The 19,270-nt window shown below is 41.3% G+C and overlaps 1 protein-coding gene across 1 annotated transcript; it reads left to right on the forward strand.

Annotated features, from left to right (window-relative positions):
• The first annotated feature begins 66 nt into the window (after positions 1-66).
• Positions 67-18,314, forward strand: znf395b (zinc finger protein 395b). The gene is made up of 10 exons (XM_059355679.1): positions 67-312; positions 2,534-2,718; positions 3,367-3,536; positions 3,623-3,735; positions 5,359-5,558; positions 7,539-7,639; positions 8,487-8,781; positions 15,627-15,722; positions 15,965-16,071; positions 17,483-18,314. The coding sequence occupies exons 1-10, from the start codon at positions 120-122 to the stop codon at positions 17,592-17,594; spliced, it is 1,572 nt and encodes a 523-aa protein (XP_059211662.1). The 5' UTR covers positions 67-119; the 3' UTR covers positions 17,595-18,314.
• The last annotated feature ends 956 nt before the right edge of the window (positions 18,315-19,270 follow it).

A 19,270-nucleotide genomic window follows, 5' to 3' on the forward strand; every position in this document is an offset into this window, starting at 1 on the left:
TTTGTCTGTGCAGACAGACAGACAGAGGGACAGAGGGACAGACAGAGAGTGAGGATGCTGCTGCTGCTCTGGTAACCCCTCACCTAGATCATCCTTTTGTGCACGGCGGTTGGAGGTTGATGTCTCTGCGCTCTGCCCAGCTGCCACCGCCGGCATTGGTTCACCAAGCAGACACACGTAGGCTCGTATCCGACCGACCAACCCCCTTTTCCCCCGGCAGACTGAGCCGGCGAGTGGCGGGACAGCCGAGCAGCGAAGACCCGCTGCTGCAGCTCCGACGGGACGGACAGGACAGAGGGCTTCACCGAACCAGTAAGTCCGAGAAAATACGCATAGTGAAATATATAGTTGTTTCTAAGGGAATGGGATTTGGCGTTGCAGCGAGCACAGTGAAAATGTTGTTTTCCTTGAGTGGGTGAGCTGGGGGAGGGAGGGGGTGTTTCTCCTGATCTCAATCTGCGTTGCCGGGTGGAGATCAGTGTTGGAGTTGAAGGATGATAAACTATGACTTCTGCTCGGGTTTTATCCGAAAGCACACCGTAACCACCACTGCAAACCATTTTAATGTCATATTTGTTTCGAAAAGTGATGCAATTTAAATATGTAATCGCGTGCATCAAATTTGTAGAAACCTTCTTCTAAGGAATCACTGGGATTTTTTTTGCCCTCTATTAAATGCGTATAACGTCGTATTATGCGTCCATAAATATTAGTTTAGTTGCATTTGCGTCTACATCAGTGGGGGGATGACGTTATTATTTGTTAATTTTAGCAACACTGTTTACACGCGTTACATTTTCATGTTTCTGTTCATCTTCTGCTTCTGTTGCACGATGGGATATATTTCTATTTTACTAAAGTGCGTTTTTATTTTTCTTTGCGTTCAAAATTGCGTTATTTTCAGCTGTATTCCCTCAGCCAGCTCAGTCCCCCGGCGAAACTCGTGTCTGAACACGTTGTCAGAAAGGAGGTGTGTACCTGAAAATCAGCGCTCAGCCAATGAGCGGCCGCTCCCCGCCCAGACTGTGGCACTTGTTTACTACTGAAGCCGGACGCTGATTGGTGCAAAGGTGGGGGATATCGGGCTTTACGCTGCGTTCGGATGCACAGAAAATAATGGGAGAGACGAGCTTTGTCGTTTAAAATACTTGCAGACGATGCCTTTTGGCTAGTAAACAAGTTAAGAACTTGGCACGTGTACATCAGACCTCTATTTCTACATGCAAATCAGTTATTATTTCATTTTTCATCTTTTTTTCCACACTATTTACTCTTAGATGCATCCACATTTTACAGTATAACACAAAATAAGAACTATGCCAGAGTATGGTTGTGTATTTGACATTTTATTGACATGTTTTGGTTGTGTTGTATTATTTTTTTGTTTGGTTTTGATGTATAATAATATTCATATTCATATTCATATTCTTATTGGTAATGCCCTCAGAAGTTTCCAGGGTTCAAATAGAGAAGAGCCTTACTTTTGAGAGCTCAGAGTGAACAGGCAATATGTGACATTTTGTTTGAACACTTATTATAGCTCTACTATTGCTATTATTGAGTTAATGTATGTATTTGTTAGCTATAACTTCAGTTTAATTTCACTCACTTAGTGAATGCCAATCATTTTGTGCATGTGGTTTGAAATATGTAGTTTGATTATGAAATAGGTGCTTAGGACCAATCAGACACTTTCTCTTATCATTGGCCTAAAATTGCCATATTACTTGAAACAGTAAATAATGGATTGTGAATGCTGCAAAAGTCCCTGCTTTCAGCCATTTGAGCATTTCATTAACATTATTCCCACAAACCCTGAATGCATCATTGCCCCATTTTATCTCTATGGGCGACAGGCCATAGTGAATGCACCCAAACGTCAGATTAGGTCTCCAGAACGCGTTATCGTTCACAGACTCTATTAGAGTACACAACAAAACTACAGCAAGATTTTGGTCCTGCCTCTATCTAAATCCAGGCAAGACTGTGTTCACTTCAAATTCCTGCAATCATTTTCAAATCCCCTGTGGTGATTTTGCTCTGCACTGTCAGGCAGTGAGATGCAAGATGGAATGCGTGCATGAGTGTTTGCCAACACTCACTAGTCGGCAAAGCTGCCTTCTGTTCATATCAACGTATTTATTCATCGGAGAAAGCCAAATATTTATTTGGTTCCATGTTCGCTCAGAGCATGGTCTCCCTATAAATAACCTTTAACCTTCATCGCAAAATGCTTTTAAGAAGAAACACATTCAAATATAATTTATGGGCAATATTATATAATATAAAGATTTAAAGGGACTCTCCAATCAATTTTACACATGAAGTTCAGTTGATCATCAGTATTTTATTGTTATGTGCTTTTTTAAATCTCTATCTTACCCTGTCTTCACACAAGTGCAATACTAAAATGCTGAAGTACCTTTTTAAAAAGCAATTCTATTAATATTTTATTGCTGTAGAACATTAGGAAATGCAGTATGACATTTTTATTGGTTCAGATCTCATGTTGTCCCTGGTGTCCTGTCTGCAGGGAGGTGTGACACTGTGCTGAGTCCCCTCATTGTGTGCAGCAGCACCATGGCAGCTATGGGACCTGAGGACAGAGCTGGAGCAGGGCCAGGCGGGACGGCAGTCTGCCCGTCGGGACTACAGGCCTGCACCTCCACAACGACGCACAGCAGCAGCAGCAATGGGCCGGACATGCAACAGACTCTGGTGAGCAGACGGAAGGAAGATGACACTCCCATTCATGTTAACTGAGATAATAAGTTATTTATCCACATATTGTATTACACTATTATCTTTTGTCAATCATCCAACTCTGTCTCTAGGTTGGGTAAACACATGTAAACCACCACAGCTCACCAGGATGTAATATGTTGCTTTTAATGAATGTTACAGTTAAAAAACCTCCAAAGTTTGCCCTTACTGAGAAAAAGCATGAGCTTCCACAAACGGATCATTATTTCCTCCTGTTATGTGAGAGGTAATGAGCTGCCTGGTCAGAGGCTGGCACCCACATCCTTTTCATACTGTTCTACTGGCAGATCGTGCTGTCTGCAGGCGGGACGTCGCAGATGGACAGGAAATATTCCCTTAACTGCTTTTTTCAGGGCAACAGCAAGACTCAGTTTCGGGGTATCAAAGGCTCGTGTATATAGCTTAACCCAAGAGAGTCTGCTTTTTTCAGGGCAACAGCAAGACTCAGTTTCGGGGTATCAAAGGCTCGTGTATATAGCTTAACCCAAGAGAGTCTGGGTTACTCTGTCCATGTCAGTTCCAACTTCTGGAAGTGTAGTTCTAGCACAAAAACGGTTGCGGATTTTAATCTGGACCTCTTTATTTCATGACTTGTTTGTAAAGGTGTGTACACAGAGGTGTGTCCAGACTGAGAAGACATTCGTGGAGAGTGGCCATCACAAGAACAGGACAGCAGCGGAGCGAGGCTGGAGCAACCTGGCTGCTCCTTTGCAAACTATAGGACCCACAATGCACCTCAACAATGTGTCAACGACTGGAGAGGCACCATACTGGTGAGGGATAGGTCACAGTACATTAGCGTGTGAGTGTGGACTTCGTCAACTAGAGTCTAAGGATGTTTCTTGCTTGCTTCATCCAGTTTCCGCAGCCCAGAGTCGGTGGAGATGGATGAGATCATGGCAGCTATGGTCCTGACCAGTCTGTCCTGCAGCCCTGTGGTTCAGAGCCCTCCACAAACAGATCCTGGACCAGGTTGGTCTCACTGTGTCACACAAGTTGTAACTGATGACTTTGTTATTGGTAAACAAAGCATTTTGTAGGGGTTTGTAGATCATGAATAACAACAAATATTGGGTTGCCAGGTTTTGAAAAATCAGAGTGGCAGGTGGTTATATTTTATAATGATGCAGTTATTAATGTTTATAATCCAGCAATAAATACTTTTATCCAAAGCGCTTTACACTACAGACTGCGCTCATTTACCCGTTCACACACACATTCGTGCCACCTGCCACCATTGGGAGTTCATTCATACACCGATGAACGCAGCATCAGTGGGCCATTTGGGGTTCAGTATCTTGCTCAAGGATACTTCGACATGTAGGCCTCCAACATTCCGTTCACTGGGTGGCCGCTCTACCAACCGAGCGGCAGCCGCCCCATCTTGATGAACAATCAAATATGCAGTTGTGAGTGTCAAAGATATTATTATTAGTTTATTGGTAATAACATGAGTTAGTTACGACTTGCTTGCATTGCAAAAGCCAGATTCAGGGAGCTTTGCTATATAAGCTCTGATAACAAAGCAAGATTTGTTGACATAATTTCCAATCTTTATATTAAAGCTAAAATTAGCAGTAAGATACAAAAAGTAAAGCATATATATTATATAGTTTATATACATGTTTATATACATTATACAGCTACGTGCAACCAATAGTGGGATTAAAGCAAATCGAAAGTTGCATGCAAAACCAAAGTTTCCATCATAATCCAGAAAAATCCTACTAAAATAGCAGTAAAATATGCTGTGTTCTGGTCAATTTATTTCACAAAATAAAGTATTATAATAGTATTTTAGCTGTGTGTTTGCTGCTGTGTTTAATTGAGAGATTTTAACTTAATGTCACTTTGGCAATTTGTAATAACATGTAAAAAGCTTAATTGTTATATATTATCAGCAATGAGTCTTAAAGGGGACATAGGGCATTATGTTTGTTTGTTCTTTTAAAATAAAGAATGAATGCATAAAATAATAAAGTAACGTGATGTATGTATCCTAATGTAATGCAGTAAAAGTAATGTTTTTTTTCTAACAATCTACTCAAGTAAGAGTCAGTATGCTGTATTTAAAGTACTCCGTTACTACCCAGCTCTGTCACTAAGGAGAAGTGCATGCAATCCTGCTGTACAACAAACCAAACAGATGTAGTACATACTATGCGATTACTTAATTTTTTAATCTTAAACATCACCACTAATGTTAAAAAGGGAAAAAGTCAACATATTTGCTTATTAGATTATTTGCTATTTTATTTTTTTGGCAAAGTAAAAAAAGTAACAATAAACTAAGCAAAAGGATAGTAAATAGAAGCCTAAATGATGGCAAAACTGTTCAACTGAAACTGGAAATAAACACACATCACAACTTTGGCACCCATGTGAAACACCTGCTGTTCTCTGTAGAATGGGCTGAGAGAAAAGCAGCAGTCCCAAATGCACACTGCCTATTTTAGTCATAAAGGAACAGAGAATATTTGATATTCAAGCCATAAGGGACATTTTCACAGTGAACAATGTTGCTGAGAATCAGGCAAAATAACTAGGGGCATGTTGACAGATGTCGTTTTTGAAAACTAACTTCCTGTTTTCCAGCTGGCTCATCATCGTCAGCTGATATGGAGTGCGGTGGCGGCGAGCTGTCTGACAGCGGCAGCAGCGGCTACTGGAGCTGGGACCATGGCAATGTGAGCCCCGCCCCATCACCGTCCGTCACTGAGATGGACAGCAGCCCTGATGAAGGCCTGCAAATGGAACTGGAACAGGGAGAAGAGCTTAATGCCAAAAAGCCAAAGGTACATAGCTGTGTGCTGCTAAATAGGTAGTGGTGTGCCATATTTGTATATATTTTATAAAAATGCATATTGCCGTAATGGCAATATTCCTACTTCTTAACGTAGTGATGTCAAATTATTAAGTAAGTAAGTACAAGTACAAAAGTAGCAGCAACAAAATGTACTTAAAGTAACAAACGTAACTCGTTATGCAGAATGACCCACCTAGATTGTTTTATATATTCTATATACAAGGTCGTCCATAAAGTTGGAATAATTCTGGTTTCAGCCACAATCCTCTGTTAATTGTGGTTTCATTCTCATTGTGATATGTCTGGAGACTGATTCATAAAGTTTTGAGAAGATATACACTTTATCTGCCAAGAATAAATCACATTAGCCCCTTTGTGGTCCTGCGAAAGCCTGATATTTGTGCCCTTTCATAGTGCAGTCTGACGTCGTAGAACGAGGTTGGAGGATAGTGGGAGGAGACGATGATGACGTGCAACAGAGCAGCAGTGGTGCACAGTAGCACAGTGCTAATAGGCTACACAGTTAGCTCTGTAGCAGTACAGTATGTATGTGCTGCAGCAGTATGTGTTCATTTAGCAATCTCCGTTTGTTTACAACAAGCACCACACACTCTGTGTACAGTTAGCACGCCGATTTGTTTACAATAAGTGGCGGACGCTGTGCACAGTTAGCGACAGCAGCCGCAATGAGGCGTGTGTTACTGGGGATTTCCACCGGGCGCATTACAGCCGCGGAACGGCTCCACCGTGGTTTTGCTCCGTCTTCTGCCCGGCGTCAATTCACACCGGGCGCGTTACAGCCGTGGCACGGCAGCATAGCGAGCCAGCCATATACACGCAAGATAACGAGAACACGCGATAATCCTGACCATACGGGAGACCGCAAGATCCCGTGATAAACTCCTTTTTATACAGTCTATGGATAAACTGTGTGTATAAAGTAAACAACAACAACAACCAACAGCTTACTTTGCTTCTCTGATGTGAAAGATCTGTTGATCTGACCATCTATCCTTATAAAAACAATATGTTATGTCATAAATGATTGTATGATGTTCCACTTCAACAATCAGTCTCTTGTCGTCCGTGTCGCCGATCCTCTGAGACCCTTTGATTGATTGATTGCTGATCTGGTGCCCCGGTCATAACATAATGTTGATGTGAAGTAGTTTTAGGCTGCATGAACTGCGTATTGTGTTTTATTTTGAAAGGGGGCGGAAGTGTTTTACGTTGATTCTGAGTCGGACTTCCTGTCTGGTGCGATCTGCTCTGTTGAGATTTACGCGGTTTAGCAGTGGAGAAATAGAAGTCCTACCTAATGCTCGCGGAGAGCCGCGGCTGAGGCGTTGCTGTAACGTTCCACAGCGCGCCCGGTGGAAATGCTCTCATTGATTAGAGTGGTACCTATTTGCAACGGCGACCGCAGCGCTGCCGTTCCGCGGCTGTAACGCGCCCGGTGGAATTCAGGCTTTAGACGTCATACAAAACGTCAAATATTCCGCCTTGCCGGGATGGCGGGGATCATAGTGGTCCCACTTCCATCAGTCCCACCAATTTTCCGCCTCTGTTGACTACCTCTGGAGGTGGAAAATTGGTGAGATCACTTGATCCCGGCATCCTACAGAGCCATAAACGTCCCTGCATGAAACGGCACTATGAAAGGGGCTATAGTCACAATCATTTCATGTGGAGGGAAAACATATTTTATTCCAACTTTATGAGCGACCGTGTATATAGTGTATCTGTTACAGTGTTAATTCCCTGAAATATGTTGATATTCTTTTAGGGCCATATTGCCCACCCTTAGGTTGAGCACTATGTTTTGAAATCTCTGGAATCAGCAAAGGAAGTATGTCAGGAAAAACAGACTGTTTCTCTGTCTGTACTTTGTGTCTCTTTGTGGATTTCTCTTTATTTCCTTTTTCTATCTTCTTTCCCACACTGACATGCTGTGTGTTTTCCCCCACAGAGCTCTTTCAGAGGTGTGTATAAGTGTCTGTGGCCCAGTTGTGGCAAGGTGCTCACGTCTTCTGTCGGAATCAAAAGACACATCCGTGTGCTGCATCTGGGGTGAGCTGGATTTATGTGTACAGTCAGTTGTGGGCTGATTAGATGTTAGATGTTTCCATACTGGTGCTGATACAATACCAATGAAAGCCCAGTCGATGGAAAAAAGTTATTTTAAGTAATTTAAGTCTCTTTATCTCTCTCTTATTATCTCAAAAGAAGAAGAAACTTTATCAAAACAAGGATTTACCTCAAATGAATGACTTAGTATCTCAAGTACTCTATATTTTGATCTCAGTAAATTGACTTTTTTTATCACAAAATAACGATAATGTTTTGAAAATAATCACTTATTTCTAAATAACGATTCAGTATCTAAAATTAATGAGACAACTTAAAATAATAGCTTACTTAACAATGTTTTATTACTTCAAAATAATCAGAACATAATTATTTATCTCAAAATAATGCCATTTTTTAAAATAAAAAAAGCAAATAAAGAAGTAAAACAGTCGAGGTTTGATATTGACCACTATTGCTTAAATGTTGTGTTAATAATAAGATAGTTGTCCTCTAAAATATCTCCTATTATTGACTTGTATCTGTTATTGTAGAAGAAGAGCTCATCCGTGGTAGACTGAGGTGTGGTGGGAACCAGACAGTTTAGCCCTTAAGAACATTTCTGAGCTGCAAAACAACATTAAAAAAACAAGAGGGAATAAAATTTTCAGGTTGTGGAAGAGCTCTGACTTAGCTGCAGGAAGTGATGAAAGATTTTTGAGATTCTATATCAGGGCCACAGTGAGTTAGTGTTTCAATAATGGTTTAAACAAGCAGTTCACTCTTTTGACTCTGTGTGTCTTCTGCTCTGTCCCTCCATCTGCCAAACACACTCGTACCACACACACAGCAGTGGGTCAGACCAGTCTCAGAGAGAAGAGGACTTCTACTACACCAAGATCTCCTGTGAGACCGTGGACGCCAGCTCCGCTCCGGCTCCTTCCCAGCAGGCTCTGGGCCAGGCCTCGTCCTCTCATCCCAGCTGGGCCTCCTGCGGTTCTCCTCCGGCCTCGGGGCTCCAAATCCCCCCAGCTCACAGACCCAGGTCCAACTCCAGCTCCGGGCCAGGCCCGAGCAGGCCCTGTCCACTCAGCCAGTCGGCCCCCAGCAGCTTCTGGCAGATTCACTCGGAGCATCTCTATCAGGTGGGTGCAGCTGTGTTGCTCCCAGTCTCTGAGGAGTTTTGGCCTTCTGACTCTGACTGAAAGGAAAAATGTGCACGTCTTAAAGATCGGAGTGAATGTTTCGTCCACTTTGAACTAATCTGTTACATGACCGGGGAGTAATGACTAGTCTTAGTGAGTGTTGCGTTCATTTTCACGCAGTATGTTCCCTCGTCACATGGCGGCTGCATAAGCTCAGTCAGGACAGGAAACAGAAGTTTGCGACTCAACTACACATCCTCAAGTAAGCACAGTGGTTCATTCACAACTGGTGATTCATACCGATCGGCCTTTTGTTCACATGTCACGTGACAGGCAGCAGAAATGAACGAAATTACTTTAAAAAAGATTAGTTTAATTTACTGTCCGAGAGTGATCCAAGTCAGTAACAAGACTTCCAACACTAGTACAGAGAATATAAAGCCACACCCAAGAGATGGTAAGTTTAGCTTAGCATAGATGGGGGAAATAAGTAGAGAGCTAGCCTGGCTCTGTAAAAACAAACTCAATCTACTACTACTAAACTCTTAAACTGGAGTTTTGGTGCCGACATGAGGTTGCCAGCTAGTTGCCAACTACTAGCACCCTGGCTCCATTGTACAATGACGAATGCATAAAATCAACTTCAATTAAATTGTTAATTACATTTTTTAGAGGAAAATTAATCCTTTATATCAATCAATTGCCGGGAAGCCACAGACACAAGGACTAGTCCAATACATAACAACCTAAAAGCCACAAAATGCTCTTTTTCACTTCTTCTTTTGTGCAGATTATACAAGCAATATATTATTCATTAATTATTGTGCTTTTTTGAAGTGCTGGTTGATTAAAAAAAAATCGAATCTATTTTAGTGGGCACCGTTTTAGAAACTTCTTCCCACTACTGTTTTATTTTTCTTTCTCGAAAGCTGATCATTATGTGGCAATATGTGAATTGCAAAATACCATAATATTGTTCAAATTTGTCACCTTTAGATAATAATATGACATAAGTTCCTCCAAGACCAAAACCAGTCAATAAATATTCATGATTAGTTTTATTTTTCATATTAATAGTGCAGTGTAGATGAATGTAGATGTGCTTAACCAGCTAAAAAAACTGTAGACGTATGTTTTGTTGTTGTCTAAATGCTGTTTACAGGCAGGAAGTTATTCTGAGAAGACACTTACCTGTCTAGTATCAGATTTGTTTAGATCGTGTTGAGTTTTAGCACAAAATACCTGTTTTAGCATCAGTATTTAAGGACCTTCATTTCAAATAACAGCTGTTTACTTCCCAGTATTTGAGTTGTTCCCTGCAAGCAGCACAATGTTTTGTGAGCTAAAATAGTTTGAGAGCGATGAAAGGAGACAGCAGGGCCCTTGTTAGCATGAATTATTAAATGTCAGCTGTAGATGTAGTCAGTGAATACACAAATTTCACTTCAAACATCAGTTTCCTATTGCCCAAATTCAGTCATCCGTTCCATTAAAATTAAGCTATGAGAACAGAAACTCATGCATTTAGTTTTTCATTTCTACACTAAGGACATTATCTTTATTTTCAGGTAGATTCTGTGCAGAGGTTTCATGTTACATGGCTGTGCTGTTGTCTCATAGGTCCTCTTTACCCAGCGCCCCCATGCAGATACCCCTCTAATGAGCCAATGAGCTATAACTTTGTTTATGCATCACAAAGCAGCACATTTCACTGGTGACCTGCATTTACCCTGTACCACTGAGTCTGTAAATGGATGCTTTGTGACAGTGAGAGAGGAAGCTGTCAGCTTGCCCGCTCCCCCAAGGAGACTAGACTCTCACCAGCCTGTAAAAAGCAGGAAAACATGGCATGAATTCTTCCAGTGTACTTGGGCAGTGGTAAGGACATGATGTACACATATCCATGCCCACTTTGGACTGATTTATCCTGCAGACATTCCAAAAAATGTCCTTAAAGTACCTTAAAACATATGCTCTATTATAATTTTCAGATGATACAGTTGTGAAACTGTGTCCATATTTTATTTTATTTTTACCACATTTGTCTTTAATTTTCTCATGGATGCAGATGTCTAGTGAGGTCCTTCCTAAGCATTAGTTTGGGTTGAATTGCAGGTCAGTGCTGCTGGTGGAGCAGTGTGTGTATGTGTGTGTGTGGGTGGGTGGGTGTCATGGCTGATGGCGGCTTGTGGCTTGAAATGAACTCACACTAAAGCATTTTTTGTGTGTGCGCGTGATCTAGGCACACTCAGTGTTACTCAACATCATTGTGTTTTCTTTTGTGGATATTAGTTCAATTTCTACAAATGTTCTCGCTCTACTGGACTTCAGGGTTACACTGGGGGGAAAAATAGGACAGAGGGGATGGGAACGACTTCACAGGAAATGATAATTCACTGTGTGGCATTTTGGATCTTGTTTGTTACAGCAACTGGAAAGAATCAAAAGCCATGAACTGATTGGTTGCAGCTATTTGGCATTTAAGCAAATGCAAGGAAAACAAAGTCTGTGTTTCATGTTTAGGAATGAATATGTTGGAGTCGTGTTTGTGGACCCCAACAGGGAGCCAGTGTTAGTTGGCTAGCATGAACATAATATGTCTCTGATCACTTGGTGCTGGTTCTAATTGGGACAGCAGCCTCATGTGCTAGTGTGAGCCACAGGAATGAGTTCTTAAAACAGGGAGTAAGTTACATTTCAGCACCCTGGGTCTGACCTCTCAAACTCACTGAAATGAATGAAATACGTTAGTAAATACTTCCACTTGTGAATTTTGGAGTTTTTACGTGTCCTTAAAAAGGCGGTTGCTAACAAGTGGCTAAATGAGACTAAAGTGTTTGTCGGGGACATTAAACATCATCCCGCCGGACATGGACGGGAACTCTCGTCTTTTCAGTGCTCTTTCAAACTCTTGTAGATTGTAAATTATGTTAATTAACAATTTATTAGGCTATGGATTCGATAGCTTGTCAAATACGCTGATTAGCTTGTCGGAGACCATTTGAAGCTAACGGTAGTGGCATTTAAGTGACCACCACGGTCACTTGAATGCCACTATGGCAGACCTGGGCATTGAGGTTACCCAGAAATTAGTTCAATACAACCGCAGTGCTTTTATTTTGAAGGTGGTTTACGTACCCACCTGCTAAGACTCGACTCTTTACTGATAGTTCACAAGATTTATTTAAAATCGTAGCTCCATGAACATAAAAATAAGACATTCCTTGGTCACCTTGTGAATCCACCGTGAGAGCTAACAAACATTAGCATTAGCACTTCAACAAACAAGCACTTTTACTATAGTTAAGACAACAAATATAGCCAGTAATATATATATGACAGAAGAAAATAAACTTTAACAAACCTTGTGCCCTGTCTGCCGCCACTATAGAAGCCTTTTTCATACTTTATATCAACGTTATATGAATTACGATTATTATTTATTATGATTATTTACCGTTCGTTTTTAATTTTTACCGTTCTACCTGTTATATCCTGTCACTAACTTTCAAAAGAAAAGCACCCGTTTCACACTGGACGGCGCCTTTTCAAAATAAAAGCATCACAACATTGTATTCTTATCAGTAGCAGCTCAAAACCAGATAATTTTACTGTATTTTATAAAGCGATTAAATTAATATTAAGCAGAATTTATTGGTCATGTGGCCCCTTGGGAAAATTAATTGCCCGCATTAATTGCCCACATGCACTATGGTCACAGTTTGCTGTAGCATAAGGTTAGCTTTTTACTTCTGTTGGCTACATTAACGCTTCAAACATAATAAAAGTGGTGTTCATTTATGAAGATTGTCCTGCTGAAAAAAATGTGCAAGTTTCAGAAACGTGTTTGCCACAGAGCTTATTTTTAAATGCCACAGGAGAATTCTCAATCGAGCCCATGGCGATGCTACTTCCTGATTGGCCTACAAAAATACGTTATTTGTTTTGCTCACTATAAACTTACACTTTTAACCCTTAGAGACCCACAGAGAGTGGATAAGGGTGTAGAAATTATGACATTAGTATATGAGTATGTGAAGATCATTCCTATGCTAAATTGTTGCAGCAATTTTGGTGCTAAATGTAACCATTTTTGACCATTTAAAGATTTCTGCATGGACTGTATTTTCCAGTGATTGGATGGTGAAAACTGAAAACCCCTTTATTGTCAATATACCCAGAAAAAACATAGATCCTCTCTATTACCTGGGTCTCTAGTTTGTGGTTGTAAGGTTTCAAGATGCTATGATTACGCTAAAGCAATAACATTTTTTTCAATAATGTACCCATTTTTAAATATTTTTCCAGCAGCGTACCCCCTGACCAGTGCAAAACATTTTTGGTAGAAAAAAATGCCTTGAGGTACATTATAGTGCAATCAGTGTCTGATTTATTAAGCAACAACCTTGTCACTGCAAAAACACTTTCTATTTAGAGTCCATTACTAAATTTACGGCGAACCAATTTTTGTCACTTCACTGAGGATCTTGGTCATTCTCGGTGGCAGGGAGGCAACAGCAGTGATCAAATTATTTTCCAGGCACAGTCTGTTTCTTTACTGTGTTTTGATCAGAGTAATTGCCGAAAAGGAGGCATCACAAAAATACGTGGATCCCAAGCGTAATAGCTGCTCCAAAACTTTCTTTCCAAGCTCAGGGTGTTCCTTCTTCACACACACAAAACTGTGTGAGAGTGGAAGTGGCAAACTTCATCATAAGGCCACAGTCAGGTGACAGATCAAAGGGTTTTTCCTGATAGTTGACAGGAAGCTTTTGTCTATTTGCCTCAGACAAGAGAAACAGGTTTCTCATCCAGCTTTGCTGATTTCTCCTCCATGTCAGGGGAGTAAGAGTTAAAACCACTAATGAAGTTGGCCAAATGTCCCTTGATGATTGACTTCACAGGAGTGCTCTCCACATCCACTGGAGAGGAAAGCAGGTGAAATCCCCTCTGCACTTGCCCTGTTCCACAGCTCCGCTTTCTTCAGGGAACCACCTAGTTTGTAATACAGGTTCAGAATATTGGTATCTTTGCCCTGCAGACACATTCGGTTCCTTCAGTTGGCTGAATACATCTGCCAGATAGCTCCGCAAGCCACTGTGTCCTCAAACAAGGTGACACGTGGAGATCCTTGCTCCGTTCAGCTCTTTCCCTCGAGAGAGCCAGCTCACTTCTGTGTGTATGAGCAGTTGTGTGTGCCCAGCTCCCATGTTTTCACATAGACGACTAAACAGTCCCGCATTAAGTGGCTTGGGCTAAATGAAGTGTATGACTTTGATGATGACGTTCAAAACGCCATGCAACACAGGACTCATTTTCTCGGACGCCAGTGCTTCCCTGTGTATAACACAGTGAGTCCAATGCTCATCAGAGGTTTTCATTTTGAAGTTAGCTTTCACATATAAAGTCTGGTGGACTCGTTTTTCATTTGGTTTGGTTTGCTTCCACACTGCTTTATCAAGCAGGTTTCGTCTGTTGGAGAGAGCTGACACTTTTAGAGTTTTTTCACTTTTATGCGACCTTGATCTGATGTGTGATTGAATCCATCAGCCACCATTCTGTCAGTAAATAATTTAAAGACTTTTTTGTGTGTAGCCATTTGCAACTGTGTTATGTGATTGTTTCGATAAGGGCCTTACTTCATCATTACGCCACGTCTGTCCACAAGACATTTTTCAAGCCTGCTACTACCCTGCCTGATGGTCAATCTCAAATTTCCACCCAAATTCAACCCAGAATGCACTCTGTTTTGGCTTGCTTCCTTCCTTTGGTTCGGACTGCGTTCTCACCTGCAGAGAACTGAACTCTGGTGCACTTGGAAGCAAACTGAGACCCCCATTTTTTAGCGGACCAGAGTTTGGTTCTTTGAACCATACCAGAGTTCGTTTGAGCATTCACACCAGCAAAAACCAAACGGACTATCTGACAAAACGCACCAGAGATGGTATTAAGCGAACCAAACAGCTCAGGTGTGATGCCCCCCAATACACCCCAAGAGCACTTTCATTGACGCAGCTCTGCCAGTACACACACTTCTGCAGGATTTCCAGCTCAGACCGTTTTCATAGAAGGAGGCATTAATAACTTTGAATGTTTTGCCCTCCAAACTCTTGCAGAAAAAAAGATTTTCATAAATGTCTTCAGTAGCAATGTATTCAATGAAAGCATTAAGCTGTGCCTTTCCGCTGACATCTGTCGATTTATCCAGCTGAGTGAAAATGGCACAATCCGAATCCTGGCAAAATTTTGTTGGCTCTATTTTCCCTTACTTGTATTTACTTCTTCTTTCTCCTTGTTTTCAGCTGCATTGCTGCGATGTTTTAACCACAAATCCACTTTTTTGATTTTGTTATTTAGAATTGAAACTCTCTGCCCATTCAACTGAACTTATAATTATTTTATGACTGTATGTTTTTTTCTTCTCTGATATTTTATTTTTCTCACATTTTTATAAAGTCTCAAGTACCCCCTGCAGTATCCCAAAGTGACCCTAGGGGAATGCATACCCCCATTTGAAAAACACTGTCCCAGAGGTTACAACAGGTCATTTTATCCAATGAGGTCAAGTCTCAAGAAATGCTCTCACTATAATGAAAGACTACTATGGCGACTAACATCATCACACATGAATAAAATTGGGCTAATTGAATCTGTGAGACCATCAGTTTCCCAGTTCACCAATTTATACCATTTCAAGAATGTTCAGGGACGCCAGTATGCAGAAATATTCTGCATGTGTGCCCACAGCCCACTGACTTGCTTTCCACATGGGAAGGTTGTTACCTTGTTTAAGGTACTACTTCTGTGATAATCATGTGTTGCCTCCTCTCTCCTGCGCCATCCAGGCCTGTAGCCCCGTCCAGATATCTGTGTCCCCCAGAAGCCCCGGCTGCCATGGTTGGACCCCTTCCACCTCCGTCTCTGGCCCCAGTAACACTCCGGTGGGTCTTCTGTCTCATTCTGTCTTTATATGTATCTGTTTGTTTAACATGCCATACAGCCTGTCTATCATTTAGCCTCTCTCAAATATTAGCATAAGAACCTGCTGAGGGTGAGGCCTGTAAGGTAGACAGCCAAGCATGACTTGGCTGATCTATGAAACAGAACAAACGTACAATCTTGATTTAATTTACAGTTCTCCATTCTGCTTTTGTACTTAATCTGTGGTTGTGTTTCTCTTTAGGTGGTGAAACCTCGATGTCGGTCAGTCAGTGTAGGGGAACAATGGCTTCAACAGAACAGGCTGCAGCCAATAAGTGTGTCGCCCTCCCGCACTCACTGCTCCTTCAGGTGAGAAATTACTGACCTTGTTTTGTTCCTGTGCAATGTCTCATTTTTATCCACAGACTTTAAAGTGATGGAAGTAGTCAGTGTGATGTCACCCATTGATTTGTAAACTCAAGTCTCAATTTTGGCATTTTTGCACATGTTCAGAACGGATCGGCAGCCGGGATGATGCTACGTCATCAGCTAAAACTAGTGTTAGCTGGTGACGTAGCATCATTCCTCATTGTTAGCTTGGTTTGCAAGGGACAATCATTCTTCTAAATAAACAGCCGACTCCTTAGATGGGGTTTTTCGACTGGGAGCTAATGCCCGGCCAGTACTCGCGTGGTTTCGCAGTTAGTTCAATTTGGGAACCAGCTCCGAACCGGTTTGCTTTTCCACAGGCTCTAGAGCCACGTCATTGCATCACTGCTAACGTCTGTATATGTCTCCGCCTTCCCGGCAAGTATAATAACAACAGCAGACTACATGTCTCTACACCACATCTGTGCTGCTCATCTTGATCACTATGGACGCCGAAACATTCTTATTAACACTGAATGTAAGATGTTAATGTTGGATTTGTTGTAAGCTCTGGCCCACTAGCATTAGCACGCTAGCCCGTATCAATCACATTGCAGTTAAACAAATGAAATAAATGAAGTCACGCTATGATCAGCCAATAACGTTAGCATGCTATCGATCGGTTGCTAACGTTAGCAGCCCGTATCAATCACGTTGCAGTTAAACAAATCAAATAAATGATAATACAAGTAGTTGGTCTCTTTCAACGGCACCGAGTTAGTCAGATAACCCCGCCCCCAGCCCCTGTCGTAGGGGTTCGCAGTTCAAGACCAGCAAAGAGTTGGTGCAGCTGTGAAACCCGTTTTCCGGGCCAGGGACCAGCTCTTTGGCGGTGGAAAACCAAAGAACCACTGGCTGCGAACCACCCCCGGTGGAAATACCCTAGTAGTGTCTTAAGTCCAACAGTTGCCTTCAAGACCTGATCAGTTTAATGGTAATGGGATGCTGCTGTTAACTGTACATTCATGATTTGACAGTTCAGTTGTAGATGTCCTTAAAGACCCTGCAGATCACTATCAGGAAGGTTCTGAGCCTAAATAAAGTTGTATTGATCTGGGTCCACACATATTCCTGCTGTTTTCTGTTTTCATTTCACTATCCGGCCACTATCTTTTACCTCCAGGTTGTCATTTTATAACCCACTTTGCTGCTGTCTGTAAAATCACATATCCATGGCTTGGCCAGAAAAGATAAAATAAATTCAATCTTCTCTTTATTTGTTATCACTCTATTTTCCCTCAGCCTTATTTTTATAGAGAGCGATCACATCAAGCGTGTGGTAGCACCCTATCCTTTCCTGCCTTCTCGCATCGCTTCTCACCCACCATGATTTGTGTCTTTACATCTGCAGGAAGGGTCGCGGCGAGGCCAAAAAGTGCCGCAAGGTGTACGGAGTGGAGCGCAAGGATCAGTGGTGCACCGCCTGTCGCTGGAAAAAAGCCTGCCAGCGATTCCCCGACTAAAGACTGCTGAATGACGGAGAGACAGAGATGAAGATGTGGATGGATGGATGAGTTATAGAGACTTTTATCAAAAAGAGGATATAAATCAGGGCCTGAGAGCCATCAATACAAAACATCGGGGTTTTTTTTAATTTTCAACCTTTTTGTTTCTTTCCTAAAGAAATGCATATGGACTTTCTGTATCTTTGTATCTTGATCCTGAAAACTGAAGTCTGCGATGGTGCTAACTGTTGACTGACTGACCATGTGATGTGCTAAGCCTACAATACTCTCCTACTTTATCCAAAGGTTATATGACTGCCCCTGTAGCTCCACTGTATTAGACTGCTACCTGGCTGTTTCTTTATTCCAATCCTCTCTTCCAGTGGTGACACAGTGGTTATGATGTACATTATATTGTGTGCTTTGAGTTACGTACGAGTATTTTATACCTTTTTTTTTATCGTCTCGTTCCGCCCGTGTATTGGGCAGATTATTTTTTTGAATATTCATGTTTTTTGGCACTTTGTTGGAATATAAACTCACAAAAATAAGCTACATTTGGTTCGACTCAACCAAGTTCCTGTTACCTTCCTGCCCATGTTTTGACAAACGACCAGTGTTAATGGTTTTATCCGTGAAGCTATGGAGTCAATGGGATTAGCATTAGGGGAATGAGTTTGTAATAGCAATAAAAAAGAGGAAATATATTGTCAAACACAAATTAAAAAGCACTGAGAATTTGAATTTTTTGGTGTGCCTTTTTTCCTTCTGCATGACAGTCCACAAAAGAAATAGCAAACAATTTTATTGTAGTTTTCTCTATACACATTTTTTATGAAGACTCAGAACAATGGTATAATGTTAGAAATGTAGTCTGAAATGTACACTGTATTCACAAATTTCATTTTTTGTGTTGGGTTGACAAAGAAACACACATGCACGTGCACAGACACATGCTGTGCAACCACCCACGCACTCATATGCAAACATTATTACACCTCGGAATCAAACACTAAAACACTATTGAGATGCAAAAGAATGGATGTGAAAATATCTTGATGGTAAAATAAATCAACATATCTCTAGCAGAAATATATTATTTTGTATAGCAATGGCCACAGCTCACTTCTTCCCTCTGCTCTTACGTGGTACATTAAGATGGCTGGTGTCACTTACACCTCCTTTCCCATCCTGCAGTGCAATACACACCCTGCCTTTTCCAGCTTCATGCACTTATGTACAATTTCAAATGAAGTGACACGAACAGCTCTGCAAATATCCCTGGGTGGAGTAGTGTTTGAGAACTGACAGGGGGTTAGTTACCTCTTGCTCCTGAGTTCCGCCTGAGCAACACTTGAAACTATTGCTCCTTCATTGTAATTACATGCTAAGTTAGGGACCGTACAAAAATTATTTTATATTTCTAACATTTAGAATCTGGGTGCAAGGAGAAAATATTATGATTGGCTGTCTATGTATTCTTTCAAAGCCAATAATAACTGAGTTTTAATTTGTAATTCATGGCTTACCCTAGTAAAATATTCCAATTCTTTTTACATGTTATGGGTTCAATTTAGGTCTGCTAAATGGTCCTACACATTCTCTATGTGTTACCTGCCTTTAGCTTTAAATAGTGCATCAGTTAGAGTTTTTAAAGTGATGCTGGTAGCCACCAGGGGGCACTAGGGATGCCT

The sequence above is a fragment of the Centropristis striata genome, chromosome 18, assembly GCF_030273125.1.
Source record: "Centropristis striata isolate RG_2023a ecotype Rhode Island chromosome 18, C.striata_1.0, whole genome shotgun sequence".
NCBI classification, from domain to species: Eukaryota; Metazoa; Chordata; class Actinopteri; order Perciformes; family Serranidae; genus Centropristis; species Centropristis striata.